The sequence below is a fragment of the Tubulanus polymorphus genome, chromosome 12 (assembly GCF_964204645.1).
Source record: "Tubulanus polymorphus chromosome 12, tnTubPoly1.2, whole genome shotgun sequence".
Classification (NCBI taxonomy): Eukaryota; Metazoa; Nemertea; class Palaeonemertea; order Tubulaniformes; family Tubulanidae; genus Tubulanus; species Tubulanus polymorphus.
Genome location: NC_134036.1, coordinates 1,073,935 through 1,088,371, shown reverse-complemented (window position 1 = coordinate 1,088,371; position 14,437 = coordinate 1,073,935). Strand labels below are relative to the sequence as shown.

The following is a 14,437-nucleotide window of genomic DNA, read 5'->3' as shown; positions in this document are numbered from 1 at the left end:
ATCGTGTTTAACAAGAACACAATGAATTGAAGTTTATTTTTTTCATTTTTGATAAATTTTCTTTTTACTTTTCAAAGATTTGTTTTTTCTTGTTTCATTTATAACACACCTACTTCTAACTCTGAGGCCCGCGATGTTGTGTTCTGGCCACCTCCCCCCCCCCCTTGAAAATATTCTTGTTATTCTCAACTGCGTAATTTTCATATATAAAAGTGAGTTAATCACATGACTATAAATAAGTGATATTAGATTGCGTCATTTCAGATGAACAAAATGTATCGTGAAAGAAACATCTTTCGTTTTTTGCTGTTGTTGATTCTATGTTTATTCATCACAAACACATCAGGTGAGTTAAATCAATATAAATTTATTGGTTCCAGAGTTGTTAACACGTAGAACTATCAATTGTCGGGGATGGAGAGCTCAGAGAAGAACTACAGAAAGAAACTCTGTCACTGTCAGGATTCAAACCATCAATTGTCGGGGGTGGAGGGCTCGGAGAAGAACAACAGAAAGAAACTCTGTCACTGTCAGGATTCAAACTATCAATTGTCGGGGTGGAAAGCTCAGAGAAGAACTACAGAAAGAAACTCTGTCACTGTCAGGATTCAAACTATCAATTGTCGGGGTGGAAAGCTCAGAGAAGAACTACAGAAAGAAACTCTGTCACTGTCAGGATTCAAACTATCAATTGTCGGGGTGGAAAGCTCAGAGAAGAACTACAGAAAGAAACTCTGTCACTGTCAGGATTCAAACTATCAATTGTCGGGGTGGAAAGCTCAGAGAAGAACTACAGAAAGAAACTCTGTCACTGTCAGGATTCAAACTATCAATTGTCGGGGTGGAAAGCTCAGAGAAGAACTACAGAAAGAAACTCTGTCACTGTCAGGATTCAAACTATCAATTGTCGGGGTGGAAAGCTCAGAGAAGAACTACAGAAAGAAACTCTGTCACTGTCAGGATTCAAACTATCAATTGTCGGGGTGGAAAGCTCAGAGAAGAACTACAGAAAGAAACTCTGTCACTGTCAGGATTCAAACTATCAATTGTCGGGGTGGAAAGCTCAGAGAAGAACTACAGAAAGAAACTCTGTCACTGTCAGGATTCAAACTATCAATTGTCGGGGTGGAAAGCTCAGAGAAGAACTACAGAAAGAAACTCTGTCACTGTCAGGATTCAAACTATCAATTGTCGGGGTGGAAAGCTCAGAGAAGAACTACAGAAAGAAACTCTGTCACTGTCAGGATTCAAACTATCAATTGTCGGGGTGGAAAGCTCAGAGAAGAACTACAGAAAGAAACTCTGTCACTGTCAGGATTCAAACCATCAATTGTCGGGGGTGGAGAGCTCAGAGAAGAACTACAGAAAGAAACTCTGTCACTGTCAGGATTCAAACTATCAATTGTCGGGGTGGAAAGCTCAGAGAAGAACTACAGAAAGAAACTCTGTCACTGTCAGGATTCAAACTATCAATTGTCGGGGGTGGAGAGCTCAGAGAAGAACTACAGAAAGAAACTCTGTCGCTGTCAGGATTCAAACTATCAATTGTCGGGGATGGAGAGCTCAGAGAAGAACTACAGAAAGAAACTGTGTCACTGTCAGGATTCAAACTATCAATTGTCGGGGGTGGAGAGCTCAGAGTACAACTACAAAAAGAATTTCTGTCACTGTCAGGATTCAAACTATCAATTGTCAGGGGTTGAGAGCCAGAGAAGAACTACAGAAAGAAACTCTGTCACTGGCAGGATTGTTTCAGCAAAATATCTCGTTAATGTTATTTCAGCAAAATGTTTTGGGAAGAGTTGTACTGGTTGGGAGTGTCATTGCAGTAATACAGCCGTGAACATATGTCCAATAAAGGGTCAGAATATAGATGGCGCTTTAACGTGTCCAAATCATAACACTGCATGTGAGTCTACAATAAAAACTCCGTATCCCTGGACACCACCAGGATGGACCGGACCAGCTTGTCAAATCGGTAAGTTTTCTGTATCAACTGTTTCTGCTCCAGTAAACCGGGGTCAGGTCAAATATCACTGACCGTTTGATTTATCTGAGTTAAACGGATTAACTCTACTAATCCATCGTGCGAAGCGGCTTTTATTGAAATCCCATATGAGGGAAAACGGAACTGAAATGCATTATGTTCATGAAAATGTCAAACATCCGGGAACTGCTGTGATTCGAGTCTAAGACCAACACAAATTGTTTGAATTGAGGAAAAAAATGAAATGTTTGTTCAGAAAAAAAGAAATCAAGTTCGATGCATTTGAATTGAATCTCTAACACTAAAGAAAGGTTCGTTTTGAAAAACTGGCACTCAATCGATTCTACACAAAATGTGTTTTGTAGGAAACGTGGCTCGTGGTAAAACAGTTACTATGTCATCCCATTTGAAGCGGCATGGGACTGGCGATAAATGCACAGATGGTCAGACGGATACTGGGACGGGTGGTGCTGAAGTATGTCACACTGATGAGGATCAAGACGCTTGGATGAGAATTGATCTCGGTGCTCAATACGTCGTACATGAAGTTACACTTTGGGATAGAACAGACGCGACTGGTTGCACCGGTAACCCTGAAGACGCGTGGAGTGAGTACAAATTATCATTGCTAATATGATTGATGAAATCTGATAGAAAATGAGAATGAAAATACACCTGGAAAAGCCTCATTAGATATGAATCCTGTTTAGACGAGCGAGAGACTCTTAAAATCGACCAATTATTGATGGATTCTTTAGGAACCACAAATATCCTGAATTCCGTTCCACGTTTGGCTCGAGATAAATTGATACAGTTTTAACTCAAGAACAAAATTTCTAAAATTTTCACTCTTTCTTCCATTTCATTGTATATTATAACTGTGGAACTTTGGGTCATTATCATCCGTGAAAACAGTCAAAATACGTTGTTGGAAGATTTTGAATCGAAAACAATGAATTTATCCTACTTCTTTTTTTTTCTCTATAATTCTTGTCCACTTCTTTTTCTATAGAATTTGAATAGAATTATTTTGCATCCAAAACAATCGACGAAGTTCTTCCAGTTTTTTACGAACATAATCCGAGATATTTCGCAGCTTTTAAATTTTCTTTGCAAATAAGTCCATCCGTTTTCAAACGAACTCGAATAGAATTGTTCAGCAATCGATGAAATTCTCAACTTCCCTAAATTCCATGCATTATTTTCTGTTTTTACGGAGTTGACTGCGACATTTCGAAACTTCGATATTTCGAAATTTCTTTTCTTAGAAAAACGCGCGCGCAACCTGGAGATTCGAGTTGGGAATAGCCCGAGTATTTCTACATCTAACCAGAAATGTGCTTACCAGGAATCTCCTCTTTGCGGTGAACATGAAAAATTATCATGCAGCCCGGGTCCTATAGTTGGACGATACGTCACCGTTCATCACAAGGACATTGGTAAAGCAGAGTATCTCAGCCTGGCAGAAATAGAAGTTATCGGGTTCAAATATATCGGTAAGTTTTTCATAACTACCTCTGTGAAATCTATTTGATCATACATTATACAGATTACAAAAATTAGGTCGATTGAAAAATATTCATTGACTCGTGGAAGAATGTCAAACAATTTTGCATAACTTTATATGTAAAATTGAGAACGTATGAAAACAAATTTTCCCTTTCTCAAAAATATTCAGTGATATTTGTAATAAGAATTTACCCAAAATATCGAACAAATGATATTTTCTAAATGTTAAGACTAGATTGAATTTCTGGAGACTAAGAACATAATCTCTGAAAAATCGAACAATTTTTGAAATGAAAACGAAAGTTACTGTTACTTTTAAATGTTTGTTTAGCGCCCGGTGATTGCAGTAAGGGATCGAACTCATTTGGATGTATGATTGAATGTTATTCATGTTACAACAACAGTGAAAGTAATTGTAACTATTTGAGTGGTATCTGTAAATCTGGCTGTTCACAGAATTACATCGGAAAGTGGTGCGAGTCAGGTATATTACACTGAATCATGGATTCCTGGGAATCTCACTCCAACTACCTAAATATAGTAACCAATATGAATAGAAAATGATGCCAAGTGAACATGACTGAAAGTAAAATAACCGTGAAACGTACGTCAGTATAAGTTGATATCCTTTTTCAGGATTTAAGTTGTTTTCGCAATTAACAAAATCTGCGCTGACAGATAACAGTGTAAAAGTCAGTTGGACAGCTTACTCGGGTTCTGTAGTAGATTCAGGACGTGGTACTGTCAGCGTTCAGCATCAAGTCGTTTATCGTAAGATATCAGACAACATTTGGACTATTCAGGAATCTGCAGGAATCCTTACACATCACACAATTACTGGTTTAACTCCTAATACCGGGTATAAGATAGATGTTAGACTACAGAAATTAGAGAACGGTCAACTTGTATCAACTGCGAGTCTGACTAGTCCAATACTAACTGTACAGACTTTGTGTGCAGGTAAAAACCCCTCATTCTAATAAACTCTTAAATCATCAATTCAAACACAGAATTGTGTTAAACATGTTTGTTTTACTGTAGATCCATTAAACGGTCCTAAAGATGTACGTGTGGTGTCCACAGCGGTTGAGAACAGTAACACGTGGCTCCAGACAGCCTATCTGATACTTGCATGGACCGTAAGTGTGTCTCGAGCAGAATTACATAAATTCACCTGATGTTCATTTATTTCCATTGGAAGCAAAGAAAATGTGCACCTTCTCTTTCACTGACACACGATACAAACGTGTAGTGAATTATTATTATGTTGCAGGCTTTAACTGCTGCAGAGTTACAGTGTGACGTCACTAAAGCTGTTTATCAAGTCGAATATAAACAACTCGGACAAATATGGACCACAACAGTGGCGCAACCTACCGGCCACACACTAACAGGATTAGAACCATATACTGATTATGAAGTTAGAGTTGGTGTAAAGAATGACGTCACTCAGAAGTTAGTCTACACCCAAACTGTATCTTACCAAACGGCGACTGCAGGTAATTCAAAAATGGAACGAGACGATTCTACAAATTCCTGAAGGTTTCAAAACCATGTTTTCGTCATTTCAGCAAAATGTTTTGGGAAGAGTTGTACTGGTTGGGAGTGTCATTGCAGTAATACAGCCATGAATGTTTGTCCAACAAAGGGTCAGAATATAAATGGCGCTTTAACGTGTCCAAATCCTAACACTGCATGTGAGTCTACAATAAAAACTCCATATCCCTGGACACCACCAGGATGGACCGGACCAGCTTGTCAAATCGGTAAAGTTTCTGTTTCTGCTCCAGTTAGTCAGGTCAAATATCACTGAACCTCAGATTTATCCTAGATTAACGGATTAACTACTCAAACCTGCCATGTGATCGGTTATTATTGAACTGCCCATACATGAATCATAACAGGAATAATGATGTGAAAAGTTTTGAAAAACAAGGTCTCAAGAAAAATGCTTTTAAGAAATTTTTTGAAGATAATTTTCCGCTGTGTCTAAATCGCTTCTACACAAAATGTGTTTTGTAGGTAACGTGGCTCGTGGTAAAACAGTTAACATGTCATCCACTCTCTCACCCGGTAGTAAATGTACAGATGGTCAGACGGTAACAAGTGGTGGTGCTGAACTATGTCACACTAATGAGGATCAAGACGCCTGGATTAGAATTGATCTCGGAACTCAATACGTGGTACATGAAGTTACACTATGGGATAGAACAGACGCAGCCGATTGTTACGCTGAATGGAGTGAGTACTAATTATCAATGTTTGATATATAATTGATTATGTTAAATAAAATGTGATAAACGAAACGACTTCCAACTCAAAAAGTTTGTTAAATAAGCAAAGCAATAATAGATAATGGGTTTTCTGCCTAGATATCTGCAAACTAGAATTGTAAATAAAACATAAGAATTATTTGTTGTTCGGGATTCGAGGCTGATATACCTGTCACATTTACGACATTGTATTATATGACAATAAGACCAACAAATATGAACAGGATATGAGACTATTCACTAAAAGTCAACTAGAACTGAACGTACGGCAAGAAATTCTATGTTGGTTAAATATGATTGGATAGTACTTCAGATAGACTTCATTTACTCTCAACTAAAAAGAATATTCTTATAACCAACCAAATATTGATTCTACGAACAATAAATAATCCCACAGTTTTCAGTTACGTTTAACTCGAGATGAGTTTAAAATTAAAACTCTTGAGTTGATTTTCTACCGAGGTTTGTGGAACACTGGACCCAGGTCCACGAGTTATGAGTTAAAATTTGATTCGAAGACAACTTGAAAAGAATTTTTTGCATCGAGTTTATTATTTCTTCAACTGTATATTTTCTTTTCAGAAAAACGTTCGCGCAACCTGGAGATTCGAGTCGGAAAAAGCCCGAGTATTTTTACATCTAACCAGAAATGTGCTTACCAGGGCCCCCCTCTCTGTGGTACAAATAAAACATTACCATGCAGCCCAGGTCCTATAGTTGGACGATACGTCACCGTTCATCACAAGAACATTGGTAAAGCAGAGTATCTCAACCTAAGAGAAATAGAAGTTTTCGGGTTCAAATATATCGGTGAGTTTTGCATAACTTTATAAAATTGTAAAGAATGAAAATAGATTATAAATCAATTTTATGAATTGTTTAACTAACGATTAGTGATTAAAAAATATTCAGTTACTTTTTAATGAAAATATTAGCTTTTTTATATCGCCTTTAAAATGTTTAAAATTTATGTTTAGCGCCCGGCTATTGCAGTAAGGGATCGAACTCATTTGGATGTATGATTGAATGTAGATGTTACAACAACAGTGAAAGTTGTGACTATTTGAGTGGTATCTGTCAATCTGGCTGTTCGCAGAATTACATCGGAAAGTGGTGCGAGTCAGGTATATTACACTGAATCAGAGATTCCTAAGAATCTCACTCCCTATTCCCTAAATATCGTACCAATATGAATCTGAAATGACCGAAAATAAAATATTGGTTTAACTCTAATACAAACCAATTTCCTTTTTCAGAATTTAAGTCGTTTTCTCAATTAAGAAAATTTGCGCTGACAAATAACAGTGTATTAGTCAGTTGGAAAGCTTACTCGGGTTCTGTAGTAGATTCAGGACGTGGTACTGTCAGCGTTCAGTATCAAGTCGTTTATCGTAAGATATCAGAAAACACTTGGACTAATCAGGAATCTGCAGGAATCCTTACACATCACACAATTACTGGTTTAACTCCTAATACCGGGTATAAGATAGCTGTTAGTCTACAGAAATTAGTGAACAATCAATTTATATCAACTGCGAGTCTGACTAGTCCAATACTAACTATACAGACTTTGTGTGCAGGTAAAAACCCCTCATTCTAATAAACTCTTAATCATCAATTTAAACACAGAATTGTGTTAAACATGTTTGTTTTACTGTAGATACATTAGACTCCTAAAGATGGTTATAGGTTGCCGTCGTCATCAAGTATATGTCAATTCATGAATCGTATAAACTAAATCTATCTGTGGTATTTATTTCAGTACCAGAACCTCCCGCTTCTCTCGACTTCTCATTCACATGGGACACAATGAAAACTACATTGACATGGACAGCAGCAAACATTCCAAATTGTGACGTCATCAATTATCGGGTAGGAATTAACTTGTATTGACCTGTAGGAGGCACTAACTGTAACCTCGCGCGCAGACTATTCTACTCTTACATATTCTGTTTTCAGCTCACGTGTGAACCCATCAGTACAACTTCCACAACACCTTTACCAAAGATAAAAACAGTTAACAAATCTAAAATCGAAGGCTCCATCACAACTTTAGACATAACGACGTCACTGATACCTTTTACTCAATATAAATGTTCGATTTTTTCCTCGAATAGTAAAGGTGAAGGCTCGCCTGCCAGTGTTAGATTTTGGACAGGTGAGTCGTTAAAACATCAACCCCAAGTAACCATTGATGTCACGTGTCACCAGTTGAAGTAACTAATATTTCAGGTAAAATAACAATTCCTCAACTGGTTTTCAAGAACGCAGCGGTAACAGACACGACTGTTACACTTCAAATAACACGTGTTAACACTGGTAACATTACGTAAGTGTCCTCCATACATTTATCCATAAATAACGCATGATTTTTTTAAACTGGATATTCTCTGATTTTCAGCGATTACGAGGTGATCGTGAAGAAACACGATGGACCAATCAACCGTCGCCGGAAGCGAGCAGTCAACCAATCACAGTACGTCTCGTACGGAGAAGCTAAACAGCGAGGATTATCAGTTTATATTACTGCAGTTCTACCACCGGAAGTGCCCTCTGAGTTTACAGTTGGTGATACACGTAACTATAATGGTTACTTTAATGCTCCTCTAGAAACTGGGAAATCTTACAGTTTTATTTTAGGAATCGTTGTCAATTATAACGGAGTGAGTTCATCTAGTGTTTCAATGCAAATTGTCGTTTCCAATTTGGAATTGTCCATTTCTTCTTGACTTTCCAGGAAACTTTTAAGCATTATCCACCAATAGAACAACAAGAGAGAATCACTGTTAAAGCATCGTCTAGTAATGCAGGGATAATAGGTGGCGTTGTTGCAGCTGTTCTTATACTGTTATTGGTGGCCGTTGTTCTATTAATAGTTTGGAGGTACGAGTGAATAGTGGCGACCTCTATAACATTATCATTTGACGATCATCCGATGCCCCCTATTCACAGAAATACCCCTAATTCAGTTACCCACAACGCGGTCGCCTCAAGCTTTTCACATCTTTCAGACGCGGTGGGTTCAAAACTAGAGAAACATCCAACAATGCAGATGTATCCATGGAGAATATTTCACCTTCCGATAACATTATTGGTAAACCTTTGGTGAGATTGAAGGGTATCCCAAGACAAGAAAATTCAGCTGATGTAAATTCTGCATTTTCAAGAGGTTCGTCTAATGAAGCTTTTAGATTTTGAAAGTTGAAGCCTAATGTTTTAACACCAAAGATTCTTATCCTGTCTATATAGAAAGCTCCGCGTATTTCAATATCTATCATGATCCCGAAACGCAAGATGGCGAGGATCATCACTACGAAATCGCTTCTAAAGGCGCTACTATGATTTGTGACCTGTTGGGAGACACTTTGATGAAGACCTCTGATGAGTGGAAGAATATGAGCGAAGAATTCCAGGTAAAATTGCAGGGAGGTTAAAACTGCTCGTCGGTAAGACATGTGATTATTTTTTGGATCTATTTTGTCTTTAGAGTGTTCTTAAGTTGCGACGAGAATTGAGCGAGTGCGCTGAGAAAGTGGACAATCTTGAGAAAAACAGGTTTCCAAACATTTTGGCCTGTAAGTATTACCTGTTCATCATGTCCAAATACGTTCTATCGCATTTAAAAGAACATACAAGAATTATTTCTATAACTTTTTGTCGTTCTATTGACTTAGCTGTGTTGTTTTTCTAGATGATTCGACTAGAGTTGTTCTGGAACAAATCGGTGAAGATCCAACATCAGATTACATCAATGCCAACTATATTCGGGTAAGGAATCAATCCTTCTGTTCTTGAGAGGTTTTTTCACGTGCTCATAATGTTGTAGTTGATATAGATATTTGATTTTCAGGGATTTACTGGTCATATGATATGCATTGCTTGCCAGGGTAAGTCTTGTTAACTATCCCATGTTCTATATGTTTATGTTACTTGGACGCTCATCTAACTTGCTCTTTCAGCTCCATTGCCATCTACAATCAATGACCATTGGCGGATGATTTGGCAAGAGAAATGTCCGGCTATTATTGTACTTACTGATCTGACTGAAGGACAAGGCAAAGATAAGAAGGTTGCAAAAACACTTTCGAATAGTGCTGTGGAAACAGAAGAATCATAAAAATGTGTCTTTTCATATTCCAATTGCAGGTGAAGTGTCATCGATATTGGCCCACAAAACTGGATGCAATAGGTCGATATGGAGATATTACAGTGACAGTTGCAGAGAAAATGGAAAAACACACTGAGCCTCCGGCAGAGGTTAATTTCCTGTCGATTAAAAAGGTAATGATCATACTCTTGTTTTACCATTAGTTATAAGTGTTGTTATCTGTAATTTCAAACGACTTCGTACGTGTAGACATCGATATGACAACATTTTATGATGAGGTTTTGTTTCGATGTTACATTGTATCACATAAGCAATATCTATAACCAGTCTCTATCGATGAGTAACGTTGGATTTATTTTATAGCGTGGCCACAAACAAGCACATAATCTGATAGTGTTTCACTATCGAGGGTGGCCGGATCATGGTGTACCGTTCCCGGCTTCATCTGTTGTTCGTATGCAACAGTTCATCAAACAGCGTCTTACCGACCCGGATCAAGGACTTGTGCTGATTCATGGCAGGTAAATGTATTCGAAATCTTCCAGTCCTTTACTGCTAAGGAGACGTGTAGAAATGTTATGGCTTGTTTTGTGTTCCCAGGGCTGGTGCTGGAAGGACAGGTTGTTATATCGCAACGGAGCAGCTTCTTGAAAAAGCTAAGAAAGATGGACTCGTTAACGTATTCGACATGTTTAGGAAATTACGACCACAAAGACCAGAAATGATCCAAAATATGGTAAATTTTAATAAAGTTACTGTCTTTTATTTCACGTTTTCAAGATCCAGAACTTCTTCAATATGTTTTATTACCATTCCCTGCAGAAACAGTACATTCTCGTGCACCAGATTCTACTGGAGGAACTGGTACTGGGACCGGTGGCATATCCGACCACGAGTTTCAGAGAATCATACGAGGAAAGAAAGGCAACGCGACCAGTATCTAAAAACGTGTCTGATAAAATAGAGGAACAATTTCTTGTACGTATTAAGATCGGCCAAAATGACATGAAGGGTTCGATCCTGGAACAAAAAACAGGATGGCAGCAATTAAATCGTTCTTCCTTGAGTTGGTTTTGAGGAAACGATTTTCTCAATGAGTTTTTTTCTAATACAGGTATTGAAGGCATCTACTCCGATTCAAGACGAGGAATCACTAGCAGTGGCCAAACTACTCAACAATGTTTACAAGTCTCGATACAAAGACATCCTTCCTGAGGCACAGTATCAACCGCAACTCTCACATAAAGGGTTCATCAATGCTACATTTGTGCACGTGAGTTTGATTCTGATTTAATAGCCATCCGTAGAATATCCGGTGGAGGGGGGCATTAAGCCTCGATATTCTTCAGTTGAGATATCGATGAGTTATAAGAATCTGATTGAAATACTTTCCTTTTAACAGACGATCACAGATACCAACGTGTTTATAGCTACACAAAGTCCATTGGCAAATACAATTATTGATTTCTGGCAAATGATCTTTGATTATAACTGTGAACTCATTGTAATGATGCATCAAGAATATCCACAAGATCCGGTAAGGCTTACTCCTAGTCTAGCACTGCCTTCCTTGTATAGGTCTGTTTGCTTTGCAGGTATCTTCTAAAATATATCTTTTGATTTTAGACATATGCAAGCTATTGGCCTGGAGTTGGAAGTATTAAATTTGGTCCTATTGCTGTCACTGTGGAGGAGGTATCATTGCCCTGTAAGACCATCGTTCGTCGGGATTTGATCCTCCAAAAACAGAATGTATGTTGAGTTGTTTCGGTAGCTACTGTTCAGAGAAATATGGCTGCATTTTTGGCATCGTTATTTAGTTTGACGTGATCAGATCAATTTGATCAAATCAATCTTATTTCTTTGATCTCACAGGAATCGCATCAGATTCGTCAGATCCAATTTTTAGGATGGCCTGAGGATGAACCAGTTCCTGATGTACAGGATCTTTTTGAATTTGTGAATTTAGTTACAAGAGAACACGTCACAAGTCCTATTGTTGTGCATTGCATGTTCGTATCTTAGCAACGTCAGTCAATATTATTCAAAAAATCATCTATATATTTATCGATTATGCAAATTTTACAGGGACAGCACAACGAGAACGGGGATATTTTGTGCGGCATTTGAACTGATCTCCAAAGCGCCATCTAGCGAACAAATCGATATCTATCACTGTATACAAAAATTACGAATGACTCGACCTCAATTCATTCCAAATTTGGTAAGAAATTAATCGATTTCTGTGTATTTTCACGAGTAATTTTATTGATGTACTTTCTTTTTGTCGTTTTTAAAGGAACAATACAAGTTACTGCATGATTTGATGATATTGTATTTAGAAGGACACGACACTTATGTGAACCTTAGTTAGAATTATGACTGGAAATGGAAAACATTTAGTGAATTTGGCGCCACTGAAGCGGCGAAAATTGTATTGCTTATTCTATATTTTATGTTTATGTTTTACAATTGTAAATACTTCTTGATGTTTTCTCTGTATAGCTCTCGTTGAGGTGATCAGTGTAAGTAGATGTTATTTCATTTCATTTCATTATATGAGCAACTGTTCATTCGCTCTTATTTTGTTTTATTCAAAATATAAACGGATTTCTTGTAGATAATGATTAACGCAGCTTTCGTTAGGGAACCCCGCCGGTCCGTGGCTTAGTTCAGTCGGTTTTGGTAGTACAGGCCATTCATTGGGACCAGCACAGATTGAGTACAGATTGACTGAGAAATTTGACTAAGCCAGGCCACGACCCGGCATCCTCTCAAAGCAAAGTCGAAATCTACATATAACTCGATTTCATTGTGTTTCATTATATATAGTTTAGAATGTGTGATATTTAATCATTCAATCTATCTTTAAAGAAATAACCTTTACTTATTCTTAGTGTAATTTCTCAAAATAATTTTTACCAAGTTTTACAAAACCTGTGATACCTACTCATACGATGGAGAGACATAGACAGCTTATAGATTATATAACTTGCTGAGCATATCGAAAAAACAATGGATTTTATATCATACAAAGGAGTCTGATATTGCTATGTTAAAAATCATTTAGTTGTATCCATTTAGAAGAAAATATAAAGAGCAATTTTTAGAAATATAATCAGATAAGTGAATCGGAAATTTAGATAAATAGACTATCAATTATTTTTGACGAATAAATTGTCGCGGTTTTGACAGAAAACAATATTTGATAAAGTAACGGAGTGCCTTAAATTCATAACTTCTTCATAGATAGAAATCAATTTTTAGTTAAACGAGCCATTTCGGGGCCGCCTCAAGGATTATCTGAGGAAGTGGCGTTTAATCCGGCCCGCAGCTCGAACCGATACACATAAATGTTTCTCTCGATAAATAGTTTGTCAGTTCAAAGACTCTGGCACGCGAGCGTAAAGTTAGTTTACGCTTTTGCCGCCAACGTTTTACATAGGGGCAGCACCTGACGGCCATCCTGTGACGCCGGAAATTAAAGTTTCTTTGTGGTAAATAGTTCGCCGCAACACCAGTCAAAAGTGTCTGGCAGGCGAGTACAAAATTAGTTCTCGCATTTACCGCCAACGTTATATATAGGGGCAGCACTAGACGGTTGAGATCTGACGAACCGGATTTAGAGATCACAGCTGTGGCGCGGTGAACGGAGGCAAAACATCGAGTCAAAAGCTCTATTATGCTGCAAATGAATAGTTCTATCATCGCTTGGTTTCATTGGAGAATAATCTGCTTTCAATAAAGTGATTAAGGCACTTTTACTTGATTCATTGCCCCGCACCCGCGGCCGCCCTAACTCGGGCCCGAAGTGAACCCAGCCTCAGCCCCTGTAATTCCCCAGGTTTAAATTACCTCGAATAGATCAAATAAAAGAAGGACCGAAATTTGAATTTTGATTCCTAAAGCCTTGATTGGAGGCCCTTTCGGGATACTCTGCACCTAGTCCGATTACTATCGGGCATTCGACAGCCTAGCCCGTTATTATGAAACCTCTTTTCGTTCAAAATCCGACAGGTTCCCGCGCTAACAACAGCTCATGTATTTGCAGTTTTTTCCCTCTGGGAAGTACTGACATCTGGAAGACAAAACAGAAACTAATTTTCGAACTAATGTCTCCAGCCACCTGACAAAATTATTGGCCAGTGACTGTTTTCCTTCCAAACCCCTTGTCTAATTGTCGGATTTTTACTAGAAGGCCCAATTTTTGGCAGCCTCACAAATACATGATTGGTTTGAATGTGGTTTATCGGGGGCACCACACTAGGAGTCACTCAAAAATCAAAACATGAAATATCAAACAATTGTTTGTTTCTGAAATAGATCGTACTGTACAATAAAATGTTTGTATAATTTCAGATACAGAGACATAAAATATCAACCAATTCTAAGACTAAATCCAATTATCACAAGCCGCCGTGCTTCAGATAAATTTAATACAGCGAGTGACTGGTGTCAGCCACTTATAAAATCACAGTGTGAACTGACGTACCCTACAGGGGGTTCTCACTCCCATACAGGGGGTAATCAGACCCCTGCACTGTTATAATCAAAACCCTT

The 14,437-nt window shown here is 38.0% G+C and overlaps 1 protein-coding gene across 1 annotated transcript; it reads left to right on the top strand.

Annotated features, from left to right (window-relative positions):
* The first annotated feature begins 250 nt into the window (after positions 1-250).
* Positions 251-13,069, top strand: LOC141913950 (receptor-type tyrosine-protein phosphatase T-like). Its single transcript, XM_074805178.1, has 34 exons — positions 251-346; positions 1,784-1,978; positions 2,353-2,595; positions 3,256-3,483; positions 3,828-3,980; positions 4,133-4,456; positions 4,538-4,635; positions 4,770-4,995; positions 5,068-5,262; positions 5,519-5,737; positions 6,352-6,579; positions 6,747-6,893; positions 7,026-7,349; positions 7,532-7,641; positions 7,729-7,927; positions 8,002-8,098; positions 8,171-8,432; positions 8,507-8,652; positions 8,781-8,938; positions 9,019-9,182; positions 9,257-9,344; positions 9,461-9,537; positions 9,620-9,656; positions 9,729-9,838; positions 9,916-10,050; positions 10,241-10,398; positions 10,478-10,613; positions 10,700-10,855; positions 10,992-11,150; positions 11,280-11,414; positions 11,504-11,629; positions 11,753-11,889; positions 11,966-12,101; positions 12,177-13,069. The coding sequence occupies exons 1-34, from the start codon at positions 265-267 to the stop codon at positions 12,249-12,251; spliced, it is 5,463 nt and encodes a 1,820-aa protein (XP_074661279.1). The 5' UTR covers positions 251-264; the 3' UTR covers positions 12,252-13,069.
* Positions 13,070-14,437: the final 1,368 nt, after the last annotated feature.

What these genes read in the sequence shown, in the direction of transcription:
- LOC141913950 (XM_074805178.1), top strand. Translation starts at nt 265, where the DNA reads ATGAACAAAATGTATCGTGAAAGAAACATCTTTCGTTTTTTGCTGTTG. An exon ending in GATATGCATTGCTTGCCAGG is followed by an intron (nt 9,657 to 9,728) that starts GTAAGTCTTGTT and finishes TTGCTCTTTCAG; the next exon opens with CTCCATTGCCATCTACAATC. An exon ending in TCAATGCTACATTTGTGCAC is followed by an intron (nt 11,151 to 11,279) that starts GTGAGTTTGATT and finishes TCCTTTTAACAG; the next exon opens with ACGATCACAGATACCAACGT.